The sequence below is a fragment of the Ochotona curzoniae genome, unplaced genomic scaffold (assembly GCF_017591425.1).
Source record: "Ochotona curzoniae isolate NIBS_2020 unplaced genomic scaffold, NIBS_Ocur_1.0 scaffold_4505, whole genome shotgun sequence".
In the NCBI taxonomy this organism is placed as follows: Eukaryota; Metazoa; Chordata; class Mammalia; order Lagomorpha; family Ochotonidae; genus Ochotona; species Ochotona curzoniae.
Genome location: NW_024467118.1, coordinates 11267330 through 11282610, shown reverse-complemented (window position 1 = coordinate 11282610; position 15281 = coordinate 11267330). Strand labels below are relative to the sequence as shown.

General features: G+C 41.1%; 1 protein-coding gene across 6 annotated transcripts in view; it reads left to right on the top strand.

Annotated features, from left to right (window-relative positions):
- KCNIP4 (potassium voltage-gated channel interacting protein 4) overlaps positions 1-15281 on the top strand; it is an 889621-nt gene that overhangs the window by 862312 nt on the left and 12028 nt on the right. For 5 of the 6 annotated variants that reach the window (XM_040965953.1, XM_040965949.1, XM_040965954.1 and 2 more), the window contains one exon: positions 5176-5245. In XM_040965953.1, coding sequence (XP_040821887.1) covers positions 5176-5245 — 70 coding nt within the window. Of the gene's footprint in view, positions 1-1224; positions 1249-5175; positions 5246-15281 lie in introns of all 6 variants that reach the window. The other variant, XM_040965955.1, reaches the window with a different exon arrangement.

The following is a 15281-nucleotide window of genomic DNA, read 5'->3' as shown; positions in this document are numbered from 1 at the left end:
CTCTCTCGCTTTCAGTTACACACACACACATTTTAAAAGAAAGTTTATGAACTGTTGTGATGGTAATGGGTCAAGCTGACTGCTATCATAACATCCTGTCTGCATGAAGAACAGACAAGTCAGTTTATCTTAGAAAGGCTCTGTACAAAAGTCTCAATGTTCTGTGATAATATTAGGAATGGCATTGTATTAAGGAGGGAAAGGAATTATTGCCGTTTGTGGGATTCTCTGCATCTCAAATTCCCAAGTGATTCTGGTCAGTAGCCGCTCTGGGCATGAGATTGTCTCCTAAAGTGATGGCGGCCACAGCACGAATTGCTGCAGCCTTTCTGGAGAGCAGCCTGAGTGTGCATATGAAGAGCTTTAAGTGGCTTAAGCCTCTTGGTCCTGCGGTTCCTCTTCTGGGATTAGTTGTAAGGAAAGAGCCACAGGTGCAGTCACAGATGGACGCACTAGAATATTAACTATGTCATTATTCTAACAGTACCAAAAAATACTGAAATCGCCTCCATGTGCAGCAATATGGCAAATTCACTGAATGCATTGTTCTGCTGCATAAAAGTCATGACAGGAAAAATGTACAGGATGTTTTGCAAGGTTAAAAATGGCAAAATGCTGTGCTTTTGCATTTTTCCAATTTCCTGGTATAGTACACTAATACACACCTTGACAAATGAGAAAAATCATCTTACAGGCATTGGATTGTGGGTGATTTTATGCATTTTAATGCTTTCTATAACAATGATAATATGATGGAATAACCATTAGTTACGATTAGAAGCCATTATAAAATATAACATGGATGCCTTAAGAGCAGAGAGGTTATAACAACTTCCCAAAAGACAGATGCATGAAGCTTTCTGCATTTCTCCTAAACCTAGAGACTTAACTGCCCCCTGGATCCTCTCTTGTATGGCAGCCTCATAAGCAAATTCATACTCAGGTGTTCAATCTGTATTGTGTCTGTTTACTAGATTACATTAGAGCAATTGTGAAAATTTAGCACTACATGTGTTGATAATGGATTTGGAAAAGCGTGAGGGAATTATCTTGCGGAGAGCACACACCGGGAGTGATCCCCACATACAGCCTTGGACCAATGTTTAGATAGTCCGTAGTTGGGGGTGGGCATGGCAGACATTATTTTTTTAATTGGGAAGGCAGATATACAGAGAGAAGAGGTACAGAGAGAAAGATCTTCTGTCTGGCTGAGCCAGTCCAAAGCCAGGAGGCAGGAGCTTCCTCCAGGTCTGCCAGGAGGGTAAAGGGTCCCAAGACTTTGGGCTGTCCTTGACTGTTTTCCCAGGCCACAAGCAGGGATGTGGAAGGGAAGTGGGGCAGCTGGGATCAGAACTGGAATCCATACCGGATCCCGACATGTGCAAGGCAAGGACTTTAGCCACTAGGCAGACATTCTTTACCCGTCACCAACAATCTGCTCATATGCCCGGGCAGACAAATTTCTCATGTTCTTTGTGGCAGACATGTTGGACAACTCTAGTTGGCCAAATAGGAATAGAAATGCTGTGTTCTGTGAGACACGGCCCACAAAACCCTGCCTGGCATGTCGATCAGTGTCCCTTTTCAGCGGGGAAATGACGTAGTCACTGGGACCTTCTTTCCTCTCATAACTCAGAAAAGGAATCATCAGTCAACCTGTTCAGTTAGCCAAGACTATCACGTGGGCATTCCAATGTGGTCTTTTAAAATGAGGCACATGAGAACAACTCTTACCCTTTGCTGTGTACACAGCCCAGCTACGTTTCACTCTAGATGAGCAGGTGTAAAGACCACCCCACAAAATATCTTATGAAGAAAGAGGAAGCAGACCATTTGTATCACTTGTAAGTTACTAAGAGTTTATAGAGAATGCTTCTTACACAGAGGTAGAAAAATAGATAAGTTCCAATAAAGATCATTCTTGGGATTGATTTTTTAAAATCCCCTTTTATCTTTTTTTGTTCTCTGCTTTGGTCAGAACAGTTGTATCCTCCCAGAACTCATATAGTGAAATCTAGATGCTCAAAGTGATGTTTCTTGGGGGTGGGGATTTGGGATGCGATCAGTATGTGGGCAGAGTCCTCATGACTGGATTTCAAGCCCTGAGAGAAAGCTCCACACCTCTCTGCACCCACCACAAGACAGCGCAGCTAGAAGGTGCTATCTCTCAGTGAGACTTTGCCAAGAGTGAATCTACTGATTTGTGGCCACAGATTCACCAGCCTGCAGAACCACAGAAAGTAGATCTCTGAGGTTTTGTGTGCCCCATGTCCGTAGTGTTTTGTTCTGAATAGCAAAGTCCTTACTCTTCTATTTGGAAGTAGGTTCTGGGAGAAGAGTTTTGGCCTGTGTGTTGTTGTACTTCCTGTTCCTGGAAGGCTTCATGATGTAATAAGCACAAAGTATATAATAGGTAGAAACATAAATTAATGAATGTGAGCTGGTTGAAGGCAGTTTAACCTAGTGGGGGTTACCTCCCTTAAACTTGCCTGGGAGCATTCAGTTGGCAGAGGAAGGGTTTTGCCTGACACATACACACATAGATTAAACACAAAGCAAACACGTAAGACATCCATTACTGAATATCATTTCACATTATGAGATACATCAATTAAATGTATCTTGAGACCCAAAGCAGCTGACAAATTTGTTGAGTACAGATGTCCCATTACCACGCAGCTTTAGCTTTTGCCAGCATTACTAACTGGGGCAGTTTTTCAGTTCTGATCTTGCACAGATTTTCCACCTGATGACAGAGAGTAACACCAGGTGTTTGCACTCTCCTTTGTATCCCATGCAGATGGCACTAAGTTAAATAGCCAGTAAATCACAATTGCCAACTAAAAGTGTTTGCTTTTAAATTGACCTGGCCTGCCAACTGCACTGAGTTGTATAGTAAGAACTTTGTAGTAGTGATGTGTATATGTGTGTGTGTGTGTGTGTATAATCTTTCCTTTATGGAGTTGTATCCATACATTGTTAATTCATTTACATATTAGCTAGGGTTTTCCACAAAGAGAAGCAATTGTATTAGTAAAGTCACATTGTTAAGTTTGAGCTAGTCCAACTCTGATAGTGAAGGCTGGCAGTTTGGAGATTCAGAGTTGCAGCTGAAACCCAGAAGTAACCTTGCTGATGAGGCAGGGAGGAGTCAGCGTTGCAGATCAAATAGAAAGGCAGTCTTCTCGTGAAGTCCTCTTGCTGAGGGAACTCAGTCTTGGCCTGTTCATGTTGTGTTGTCTTTACTCCAATCTTCTCAGGTGCTTGAGGTCGCTATTTTTCTACCGAGATTACCTATCGGGAAGCCTGGAGGTGATCTGGAGTGTCTCGGTTCCCAGGTGCAGTTTCCCCAATAGCTTTCTGAGCAGCAGAGTGTTTGGGACTCTCAGCATCTCAAGTTCTACCTCTGTGGATGCAGCTACTTGGAGTCATAGACTGATGATAACGGCTCATTTGGGATCAAAACATGTCGGCAGCCTCTGCCAACAAAAATCCACTTTGAGCTTCTCTTAGGTGGTTTGGGTATGATGAGTCTTACTGTTCCACTCAACAAATGAGGAAAGATAAACTCTGCATGTGAAACACTTACAGTTGAGTGACAGGCTCATTGGGACAAAAATATCATTAATAAAGCAATATGACTGTGAAGGCTAAGAAATTGTAAAGGCTAGCACAGATGATTGATGAACATCCCAGTCACAGTGCCAAACTCACAGTACATGGCAAGTTCATGACTGAAGGAAGGCCTCTGGGGAAGGCTGACACACATGACCCTCCTCCAGGGATGACTCTCCCCCTGTGATTCAGTTCTAAGGAAATGCTGGGTAGTGTGGGGGTGCGATGACAGCTGAAGCCAGGGCAGCTCAGGTTACTTTTGGCTGTTCATGAGTAGCTGGTCAAAAGGACTAGAGAGCACACATTATTTGACCTCCGACAGTGTAGAGTTAGCATCCCACACGTGGCTTGACTATTATGTGGCTGTCAGTCTCCGCACTGCAGAGACTTCCTCACCTCACAGTGCTGATCACACTCTTTTTTATAAGTGGTAAGTGTAGAATGTTTTGTCCTCTCCTAAGTCAAAGATCCATTTGTCCCTTCAATTGTTTGCAACTCAGCTCGTCTTCCTGACATTACAGATTTCAGTATCCTTTAGAGAAAACTCCAAACTCATCCTCCCAGGACTAGCTTTGCCTACAGTTTCTGTGTCAATAATGTAGTGTTAGTGCAGTTCCAAATGACTGTATCCATCCAGCTGTAGCAACTATTGCATGGGACAAAAATCAGTAGGTCAGGCATTCTACTTCTACATCTGGAAATCCGACCTTAACCAAAGTCACCTGTTACAAAACCCTATCACTGTATAATCTGGACAACCTGTTAATAGGAAACTGTTTCCACTTGAAATGTCTTGACACCCTTAGACACAATAGAAGAATGTCATTTTCTAATTGATCTGGAGGTTATTTGTGTTCAGAAAATTTGAAGAAGTCAGCGAACCAGGATCTGGCAAAGTCCATATTATATATATATATCTTACAGTATCCTTGCTCTGTGAGAAACAAAGCCATTTGCTCTTCACTCATTGAGAGCAAATGCATGTATTCTGAAAACTGGTAGTGTGTTTTTGCATATGTCACACTTGCTTTGTTATGTTTTAAGATTTATTTATCTTATTGGAAAAGCAGATCGGATTTACAGAGAGAGACAGAGGCAGAGACAAAAATCTACTAACCGGTTTACTCCTCTAATGGCCAGAGCTGAGCCGATCTGAAGCCAGAGGCGTCTTCTAGGTTTCCCATGAAGATGCAGGAGCCCAAGGCTTTGAGCCATCCTCTACTGAAGTGGAGCAACCAGGACACGTACTGGCATTCAGATGGGATCCCAGCACTTACAAAGCAAGGATTTAGCCATTGAGTGATCATGTTGTGCCCCCATACCTGCTTTGATACTCAATATGCAAAAACTATTTAGACTTGCAGTTAAAAATCATTCTGGGAGAAATGGAACAAAGATAAGCTATAGCATACTTTTATTCTCTTGGCGATGATGGATGATGAACATTCTCTATTCAGCTTTGCACAGTAGGCAGTTCTGTGTCACAGTGTTGCAGAAAACAACAGCAAAAACAGTTTTATGGGTACTTTGCTCATACTGCTTCTCTGTCACTTTCTCTAGGAATGTCCCAGCGGTGTTGTTAATGAAGAAACCTTCAAAGAGATTTACTCACAGTTCTTTCCACAGGGAGGTAAGTACAAATGTTGACTTGTTACCATCATCTCCACATCATACATGAAATCATGAACTTAGCTTCATCTTTCCTGGCATGACTCTACAATTTTACTCTTTATATAAAATAATTAAGATACAGCATATAATTTTCCATGTATCAAATGTGAGATATTCAAAAGTATCAGATATTCAAGAAACTGCTGTTCCGTAAACAACAAAATTTACCAGACAACAAAAAACCTGCCGTGTGCCCAGTACTCTGTCGTGAAAGTGCACACCACTTTCTGGCTCTTAAGGGGTCCTTAAAATGGAACAAAGCTCTTTAACATGCAATGGAGGTCATATTTCATCCTCCCAGCTCTCAAAATGAGGACAAATATAATTATCCTCAATTTGCAGATATGAAATCTGGGGCTTGGAGAAGCTAAATAGTTTGCATAGGGCCACACGTTGGCAAAGTGGCAGTTCTAGATTATAACCTAGATTTTTCTGTAAACCTTCTGCTCATATACTCTGTCACTTTGGGTGACTTTCTAATGACTCCATAATGTGAAATAAATCATTCTAGATATTTTTATTTGTAAAGAAAGCATAAGGATAGCATGATGCTGGTGTGTGTGTGTGTGTGTGTGTGTGTGTGTGTGTGAGTATGTGTGTGTTAGATGAGTAATGAGACAAATTTCTCTTTTAACCCTTGTGTGCTTTCTGGGAAACCAACAGATGCCAAGTTCAAATGTGTTCATATATGTGTGAGGTACTTTCAGTATAACAGAAATGGATGGGTCTGTGCCCAACAGTAAAATATATGAAGTGTAGCAGATTGACAAGGTCGTTGTAAAATTCAAGTGTGATGAAGTTATTTCTGTGACTGCCCATAAGTAACGATGATCTAGTCCTTATTGTACGTTCATTAGTGCACACGGGACACACTGGCACGTATTCCTACAGGAAGATGTTGGACGCTGTTTTTCCCCACCCTAGCATCACAGTGATACCTTGGTTACAAGTGCGTCAACTCCGTGGGGATAAAGGTTCACCATTTTTTCTCCCTGCGGTGGACTGTCTCAAGGGGATGCATAGTGGAAGTGTAGCAGAAATTAATGGAAATAGAGAGAAGTATGTCCCCATGCATGTAGTACAAGGATGGACTCACAGCCAAATGGACGTGTAAAAATTCACAAAACACACCCGTTGCAAGAGTAGAAGGGAGAACGGTAGGGATGGGAGGAAATTTGGAGAGGGGAAAGGAAGACCCGGTGCCTATTAAACTGTGTCATAAAATAATAAGAAACAAACAAATAAGCAGGGAGGTCAACCTGTTTCCAAAGTAAATCCTTTTTCAGGCTGCAAGCCTTTCAAAAGCATTAGAGACGTTTCAGGCTGATGAAGCAGAAGCAAAGGGGCAGACTATGTTATCTGAAGCAGTTCTTTGTGCAGTAAGCTTTCAGGACTTTTGTGGGCTGGAATTGGGAGTGCGTGAGAGAGGATGACATGGCCTAGAAGGTAACAGATGCCAAGTTAAGAGATAGGGACTTTATCCTAGGGATAATATAGGTCCCATGATGGGCTGCAGTCAGAGTGTTTTAGTTAAATTTGTATTTGGGATACATTCAGCTAAAGACTATGGAGTTCTCACCAGGCAATATGCTGGAGAGAACTTCAGATAGAAAGCAACAACGTCTTTAAGCAGGGTGTGCAGAGTAGGAATGGGAAAGGGGATTGGATTACAGATAAATTATAAAAATGGTAACGTTAAAAAGATGTTTGAGTTTGTGTGAACTTCCAGGTATGGTCACGTCCAGAATTCTGTGATAGATAGCAGGCATCTGGTTATGGGATGAACGAGGGGATAGGATGCCAGCTTTGGTCAAGTCACATGTGAGGTTCTTGTGGGGATTTAGGCGACAGAAAGCAATTTGAGAAGGAACTGAGAAAGAAAAATCCAAAAGATTTTCATAGTCCTAAAAAAAACAATAAAGACATCAAACATAGACAAGAAGACAAGGAAGGTGAACATCGGAGGGCATCCTTAGGGGTGTGGAAACAGGATGTCTTTACCGAGTGTGCGCAGAACAACTTACACAAAATGCTGAAGAGTGAAGAGCACAAACAGCAGCCAAATTGCAGAGGGTGGAGAGGAAGTGGAAGAAAGGAAACAGGCAACTGGTGGAGACAGGAATGAGAAGAAACTTAGTGAAGAGACAGTGGGGGGTGGGGCAGGGAGAGCGCTGAGTCAGGAATCTAAGGAGGAGTTTTGCCTTGAGTAGAAAGGGGATCATCTAGTCTTTAACTTTGATCTCTATCCCACATGGAAGGTAACTGTTCTCCCTGTAGTTGTGCCAGGAGCTGATTTTGCCACCTAGCTTTCCATCACCGGAATTAATTGTTTCCTAGATAAAGAGCTACAGCCGCCTTCTGTCAAAGTAACTACAGTCACCTCTGGATTGATTGGAATATGATATCCCTTCCCCCAAAACAGTCTAGTCTCAAAATAGGCCAGAGGAATCCCATGAAAATGGAAGCTGAGTCATGTGGCTGCTGTACTCAAAGCCTTCCATCCTGCCGCAGTACGGACCACATGCTTTATCAAGTTATCGCCTGATTGTCACAATACTGAGCTCTTGTGCCCTCTCGACTTTTGCTTTCCCCCTTGGAGTTACTACAATCCAGCCACACTGGTTTCCCTGCCATTCTAGCAACACAGCAGTTATGTTACTGCCCCAGGACATTTGAATTTCTATCCCCACTGCTTGAAATTCTCGACAACCTCTTACCAACTGTGCCTCCCTCCACTGCCACCGTATTTTTGTGTTGTGTTTATGCTACATTTATTTATCGAAGCTGAACAAATTTAATGTATTTTACAATACAGATTTAGGAGCAAAGAGGTACTTCCCACTCTACACTCCTTTCTCCATTTATTACAACCTCCCCTTTTTTTCTTTTTTGTCCTTTCTTTTTTATTAATATTCTGATACAGTGCCTCGGTATTTTAAAGTCCCTTCAGCGTTACACACTCCATGTTATCCCACAGCACTCAAGACCACCTAATCACAGATGCTTTCCTGCCATTGTTGTTGTCGCTGTTCTCATTACAGAAACAGTTCCAAGGGAAGAGTTTTCTGTTGTGTTCACTATGGCATCAATAAGTTGAAGAATGATGGCTAACGGATGGCATCATTTGGTACATTCCACATCCATGAACAAATGCATATGTAACACCCATTTCTTGCATTGTCCATGACTACACAGTGGAATACTATACTTAAGAGACATTTTGAGTAGTACATAACCTTTAGATGTTAGTTATTTCAGTGCAAAAATTAAATTACTTTTTGTGTTTTCATTCACTGACCTAAAAAAAAAAAGTACTAAATACTTAGCTATCTTGGTCTTCAAACTCTTTGATTTTAGGTGTTTAGGGATTTCATGGATTGTCAAAATAGAAATTTTTACTAATGGTATTCTTTGAAGATAATTAAAACTTGTGGAAGACTCAGGAAGACCCATAATGACATGGACTCAGGCACTGTTGATGATGACTGGACAATCCCATCACATCCTGCTGTGTGTTATAGCACTTCACGACAGGAGTGTGAATGTCCAGTGTCTGCAGTAATTAAAGGTTAATTTGATCAACATTTGTTACCACACATAATTCTGAATTACTATAAACTTCTGAATTTTTTTAAAGAAAAAGCATTTGTGTCTGAATGTCTGCCAGTGTGTTGTTAGAGATGTCAACATAACAATACAGATGAAAGTCTTTACTTTTTTTTTCTTTAAATATGTAATTTATTCATCTATTACCTTTTTCCTTAAAGATTTATTTATTTTTATTGGAAAGGTAGATATACACAGAGGAGGAGAGGCAGAGAGGAAGATCCTCCATCCAATGATTCACTTCCCAAGTGGCCACAACGGCTGGTGCTACCTTGATCCGAAGCCAGGAGCCAGGAGCTGCTTTCAGGTCTCCCATGCGGGTGCAGGGTCCCAAGGCTCTGGGCAGTCCTCGACTGCTTTCCCAGGCCACAAGCAGGGAGCTGGATGGGAAGTGGAGCTGCCGGATTTAGAACCGGCGACCATATGGGATCCTGGTGTGTTCAAGGCGAGGACTTTAGCCACTAGGTCATGGCGCCAGGCCCCACATTGTTTTTTGATTGCTTAAAATATTTCATGTACAAGTTGGACACAGCTCCTTCATTAAAGTTTCATTCTTATTTGAAAATCAACCTTTCTTACATATAATATATTCACATAAGCAGACAAGATCTACTTTGGAAAGGATTCTTGTTAGAAAATCCAAAGGGATTTGAGGGAGTGGGGATCACTTTTACTCTCATACAAATGTTTTGATTATTCATGTTAATGGAATACATAAATCTAAAATTACCAGACATCATTGAAAAAGTGAAACATCTTTGAGCGATGACATGTAACTTAAAAAAAATTAATAGCATGCAAACAAATCATCTTACAGTGCTGTCAGGAAAAGGGAAATGACCTACGGAGGAAGACAGTCTCCGCTGGTGGGGAGAGTCATGTCATGGCCGTCCTCACGCTTTGGGGACATCGTTTATTGAGGTCGAACAGCACTGTTTCTCATGTTCAGTAACAACAGTAGGACTGTAAATTATGATCTCCCCATTTCCTCCAGAAAGACACTTTGTCTTATCCGCAGAACCCTCTGTGCAATTTGTATTCTGTATTGCTTTCTCTATTACTTAGTGACACAGCTTACCAGGCACTTGTTTGGTGCTCTGCATGTTAGCAAAACTGGATTGAAAAGAAGCCTTTTGTTTTCAGGGAATACAGCAAGTGTACTACGCAGTATGCCAGGATGAAATGGCTTGCTGATGTTGTTGCCTGTATGATAATGGCAATACTTTTCCAACTTCATATACAATGGATGTAGAGTACGGGTTCACATGAACCTTTTAAAGGTTCCCCAAAGATGGCAGGATCTTGAGATCATATTGCTTGTGTTATAGGAATTTCACATTTAAGTGTCTTAGTAGCAGGTATTGGAGAAATTAGTAAATGAATGAAAGAGCGTACATCAGAAGAAACTACCAGCTGCTGTATGCAAGGCAATTAGATGAGTCCTGTGAACATAAAAATTAATAACGTTTTGGGAAAAATATGCCACCACTTGAGTATTCCCATCGCAGGATTCTGATTATACTCAGCATGAGTTATGGAGAACATAAAATGTTATCCATTTTTAAGAGCCTGCCTTGACATAGCAAAGATGCTATGGATTTTATGGGGCATTTCAAAAAGTCCATGAAAGGTCAATTAAAACAATGCTCTTAACACCAACATTTATGTGTAGTGTTTCTCCAATGTACACCTCGCATGAGCTTTTTGAAGACTCATGTGCATTGATTATCAGTTTTTTGCAAAAATAAGTACACATCCTTTAATTGTGTTTTCTATGAACTTTTTAAATTGCCCTTGTATACTCAAATACATTAAGTTAACTGCCCATAAAATTTGCTTGAATTTGGGAGAAGGGGAGTGTTCGGGGATGGGAAGAAGGACATCAGATCAACTGCCTTCATTTTACAAACCTGAGTTATGTCAAGTGTGTTGGTTTAGGTACTCTAGACACCTAACTTAAGGCTTGATTTTATCATAACTGTGGTGTGAAACATGGGTCTTAGAACAGTCATTTGGTATAAGAGTAAAGATATTGCATGGGGTGTCCTAATCCCACATTGGAGTTCCTGGGTTCTTGGTACTGTTTCTTTTTTTTTTTTTTAAAGATTTATTTTTATTATTTTTTCATTGGAAAGGCGGATATACAGAGAGGAGAGACAGAGAGGAAGATCTTCTGTCCGATGATTCACTCCCCAAGTGAGCGCAACGGGCCAATACTAGGCCGATCCCAAGCCAGGAGCCTCTTCCAGGTCTCCCACGCGGGTGCAGGTTCCCAAAGCTTTGGGCTGTCCTCGACTGCTTTCCCAGGCCACAGGCAGGGAGCTGGAAGGGAAGCGGGGCTGCCGGGATTAGAACCGGCGCCCATATGGGATCCCGGGCGTGCAAGGCGAGGACCTTTAACCACTTGCACCACCGCGCCGGGCCCGGTACTGTTTCTTAATCCAGCTTGTACTCATGTGCATCCTGGGTAGAGGCTGGTGGGTTCTTTTTTTTTTTAATATATTTTATTATTTTGACAATCTTTACATAGTTAATTAGGGTAAAAAGGTTCAAGAGCTACAGGAAAGTGGGTAAGACTAGTATTTTTTCCATATTGTTTCCTTCATGTTTACAGGTGGGTATTAAGGGAGAAGGCCCACCCAATTTCCCACCCTCCCCAGGTCCCGGATGTAGGGTTTGCTCCGAGGTTCTTGCCCAGGTGGTTTTGATATTTCAACAGTTATGAATCACTGCCAATCTTGCCACTCCAACCACTATGAGGTCCTTGAAGAAACCACTGACTGACATAGTCAATCATAACGGAGATGGTTGGTTGACCTGCTCTGTCTTCTCTCTTTTCTTGGTTAAGGTTCTGAGTCCAGCATTTTGATTGGGGAGATCTCCACAGAAACTATGTCTGAGGTGTGATCAAACCAGATTCTTGTATGTGCTAGCAAGTACAGAGCCCGGCACAGTCCATCGCCCTGATCAGCTGGTGGTTGCAATTGCTGGGTTGGTTCTGTTTTCACTCCTGACTTCCACTGGAACCAATGGGTGGGTGTTGCAGTCCAGCCTGGTTCTGCCCAGCACATACTTGGCCCTCACATAAACCAGTGGGAGCTGCAGAGGCTGGTGGATTCTTACCCTGCATCTAGGAGACTCAGGTTCAATTCTAGACTCCTGGCTTCAGCCAGCCTAGCTGTTTGGAGTGATCCAGCAGATAAAGAGTATCTTTCTTTGTCTATTTTCAATAAATAAAAATATTGTTTTTTAAAAAGAACAGTGGAATCATGAGTTCTGAATTTGTGTAATGATTTCCACCACTAAAGTATATGACTTCAAGTATTTTGCTTTCCTGGGCTTCCATTTTTCTCTGTAAAATGTGGGAACAGTTAGAGGAAAGGAATTCTCACATTTGTATTTGATCATCGTTGAGATGGAATCCTAATGTATTAGTTTCATAATCAGCTCTGTAACTAACTAGGTGAACAAAATATCACTAAGCATCCTTGGGTCTATTTTCCACCTTTGTTAAATAAAAACAATTAATAAAGACTATCCAGGCTCTGTTCCCAGTCTGAGAAATGTCAACATTTTTTAAAGATGCATTCTTTCATTTATTTATTTCAGGGCTGATTGACACACATAGAGGGGAAGAGACAGAATGTAGATCTGCCATCTTCTGGTTCACTCCTTAAATGGCTGCAGCAGCTGAAGATGGTCAAGGCTGCAACCGACAGCCTAGTGCTCCATGGGAGACTCAAAAGTCTCCCATGAGGGTAGGAAGGCACTCTCCTGCTCTCCCCAGTGCATTAGCAGGGAGCTGGGTCAGAGTCAGAGCAGCCAGGACTCAAACCAGTGCTCTAGCAGGGGATGCCAGCATTGACACATGCTGATGCGTACAGCTGAAATGCTTTGTTACCTTGCAAGTCAAATCTAAGAAACAAAAGCAACCTCTGCACACCAAACTCATGCATTGTTTTTGTGATACAGGGAAATGCAATCAAATGCCATCAGGTTATTTAAGGAGAAGGGAGATCATCGTTGTTTTCATCTTGAAGTAGAATGAAATTCGGAGTCATAAAATCAGTTATTCTTTTTAAGAATCATATACTAAATTCCTAATGTAAAACACACACACACACACACACACACACACACACACACACACACACACACACACACACACAGTGTGGTGAAACCAGAACCATAGGAACTTTGGTGAACAGATTGTCTTTCTTCTCTACACCCATCTTCACACAAAGTCAGAATTCCAGCACCTTCTTCCCTTACTTTTTCCAAAGCCATCTGAACTACTCCATTCTTGAAAATCCCAGCTTTCTCCCAAGTATTTTGCAAACGGAATGCAGACTCCGTGAGAAGGACCATTGCATTTCAGGGCATAATTCTACTGGGTTTTATTAAATGTAAAATGGCATCTAGCTAGAACTTTAGTCAATCAGGAATACACCAGAGGTTATACAAGAACAGGTAGGGTTTTTTTAGGTAAAACAAAGTGTTACATCTATAAAGGATTGAATGAAGTGTGGCTTGCTTGTGAAAGAAGAATAAGAGCTAATATTTGCGGACTATTTCATAGATGTATAAGACTATTTAACACTTTGATTTGAGTGTCTCATTTAAATTGCATGATGACTCTATGAGGCACACACTAATTTTGCCATTTTGGAGATGAGCAAACTGAATCAGAGAGATTAAATCTACTCAAGATCATGTAGGCATGAATTTCAGGTAGTCTTATATTTGCCATAACATTTTTAACTGAACTCTCTGCATGGTGCGTGTAGGTTAGAAAACTGGCTTGCTTCTACCAGAACTACCAAGTGCTGTTGAGAACAAGAGCTCCTCTGTACAACTCCTGAGAGTGTAATCCTCAGTTCTAAAGCTAACAACACCTCGCCTGAGAGGAGCAATCACTATCATGTACCTGTGGTATCTTATGAGTGTTTAAACCACAACCATTGTTCCGAGGTATTATTCATGCTGAGCTCTGCTTGCTATGGTAAAGATATTTGCCCTAATTATATGAACAATGCAGAAAGAGACCTGCTTAATGAAAGTCATTAAATACACAAGATATCTGTTTTTCTTAGCAGAAAATAGGTATTACACGCTACCTTTCCATGGGGGCACTGATTTAGAAAAATACTATTAATGTAATACTATAATGTAGAAAAGAACTATTGAGAGCAAAATACTTCTGCTAATAAAAACAGGCTCCATGCTTAGTAACTCTACAGTGACATTTCCCATCAGTAATACTAAATAGATTGCAATTAAAACCTTGGTTCCTGGGGCTAGTGTTTTGTTATACTTGGCTAAACCTCTGCCTGTGGTACCGGCATGCCATATCAGCATGGAGTTGTGTCCTGGCTGCCCCAGTCCTGATCCAATTCCCTGCATATAGCCTGAGAAAGCAGCAGAGGATGGCCCAAACTCTTGGGACCTTGCACCCATATGGGAGAACTGGAGGAGACTCCTGGCTCCTAGCTTTGCGTTGGCTCAGTGCCAGTTGTTGCACCCATTTGTGGAATAAACCAGCAGATGGAAGACATCTGTCTCAGTCTCTGCTTCTCTCTAGAAATCTGCTTTTCAAATAAAAATAAATCTTAAAAACCTTGATTCCATATGCAGAAGGATTTCTTCCTGCAAGTCATCCATACATAGGTATTGGATATCTACACATAGAGATATGTACTCTAGATAAATTGGTTTTACATATTATTTATATGCAATATTGGTACCTAACTAGTCTCTGAAAACTATCTTTAATTCATTTGTTTACATAAAAAGTGGTTCGATATGTCATACTTAAATATTAGGAGCAAAAGAAAAAGCTGCTATCGTTTTGAGAAGATGAATTGACAGCAGCATGAAATGAATGATCAATATCCTGAGCTGAATTAACCACTGGTGTGAGTCCTTCAGGCCGATCCAGGAGCAGCCCATGCACCTTGGGAGTGATGACTTCTGGCCACATTTATTTGGGAAAGACAGTTTTCTATCCCTGCTACATACATATGACTTAGCCTCTTGATAGCCTTTCAACAGCAATTCATAAAGTAAAAACTTAACAGAAGTTACATTAAATCCCAATAAAAATAAAGGTTAAAAGTCATAAAATAGAAACAGATGAGATTTTTAAACAGAAGATAAAAAGCTAGGGCCAATGAGCTGAAAGGTTACCATGGTTTCTATGAAAAGACAAGAAAGGTTAAAATAAAAGGCTAAGGCTCCTGAGATGAAACATTTAAAATAATCATCTAAATTTAAACAAAGGTCCATACAGAAGCAAAAATTAAAGCTGGAAACTAAAAAAATAATAAGAAAAGCAATCTTCTATAACTAAATGGCATAAAGTTCAGAGAACAGGGAGACAAAAAGAAGCA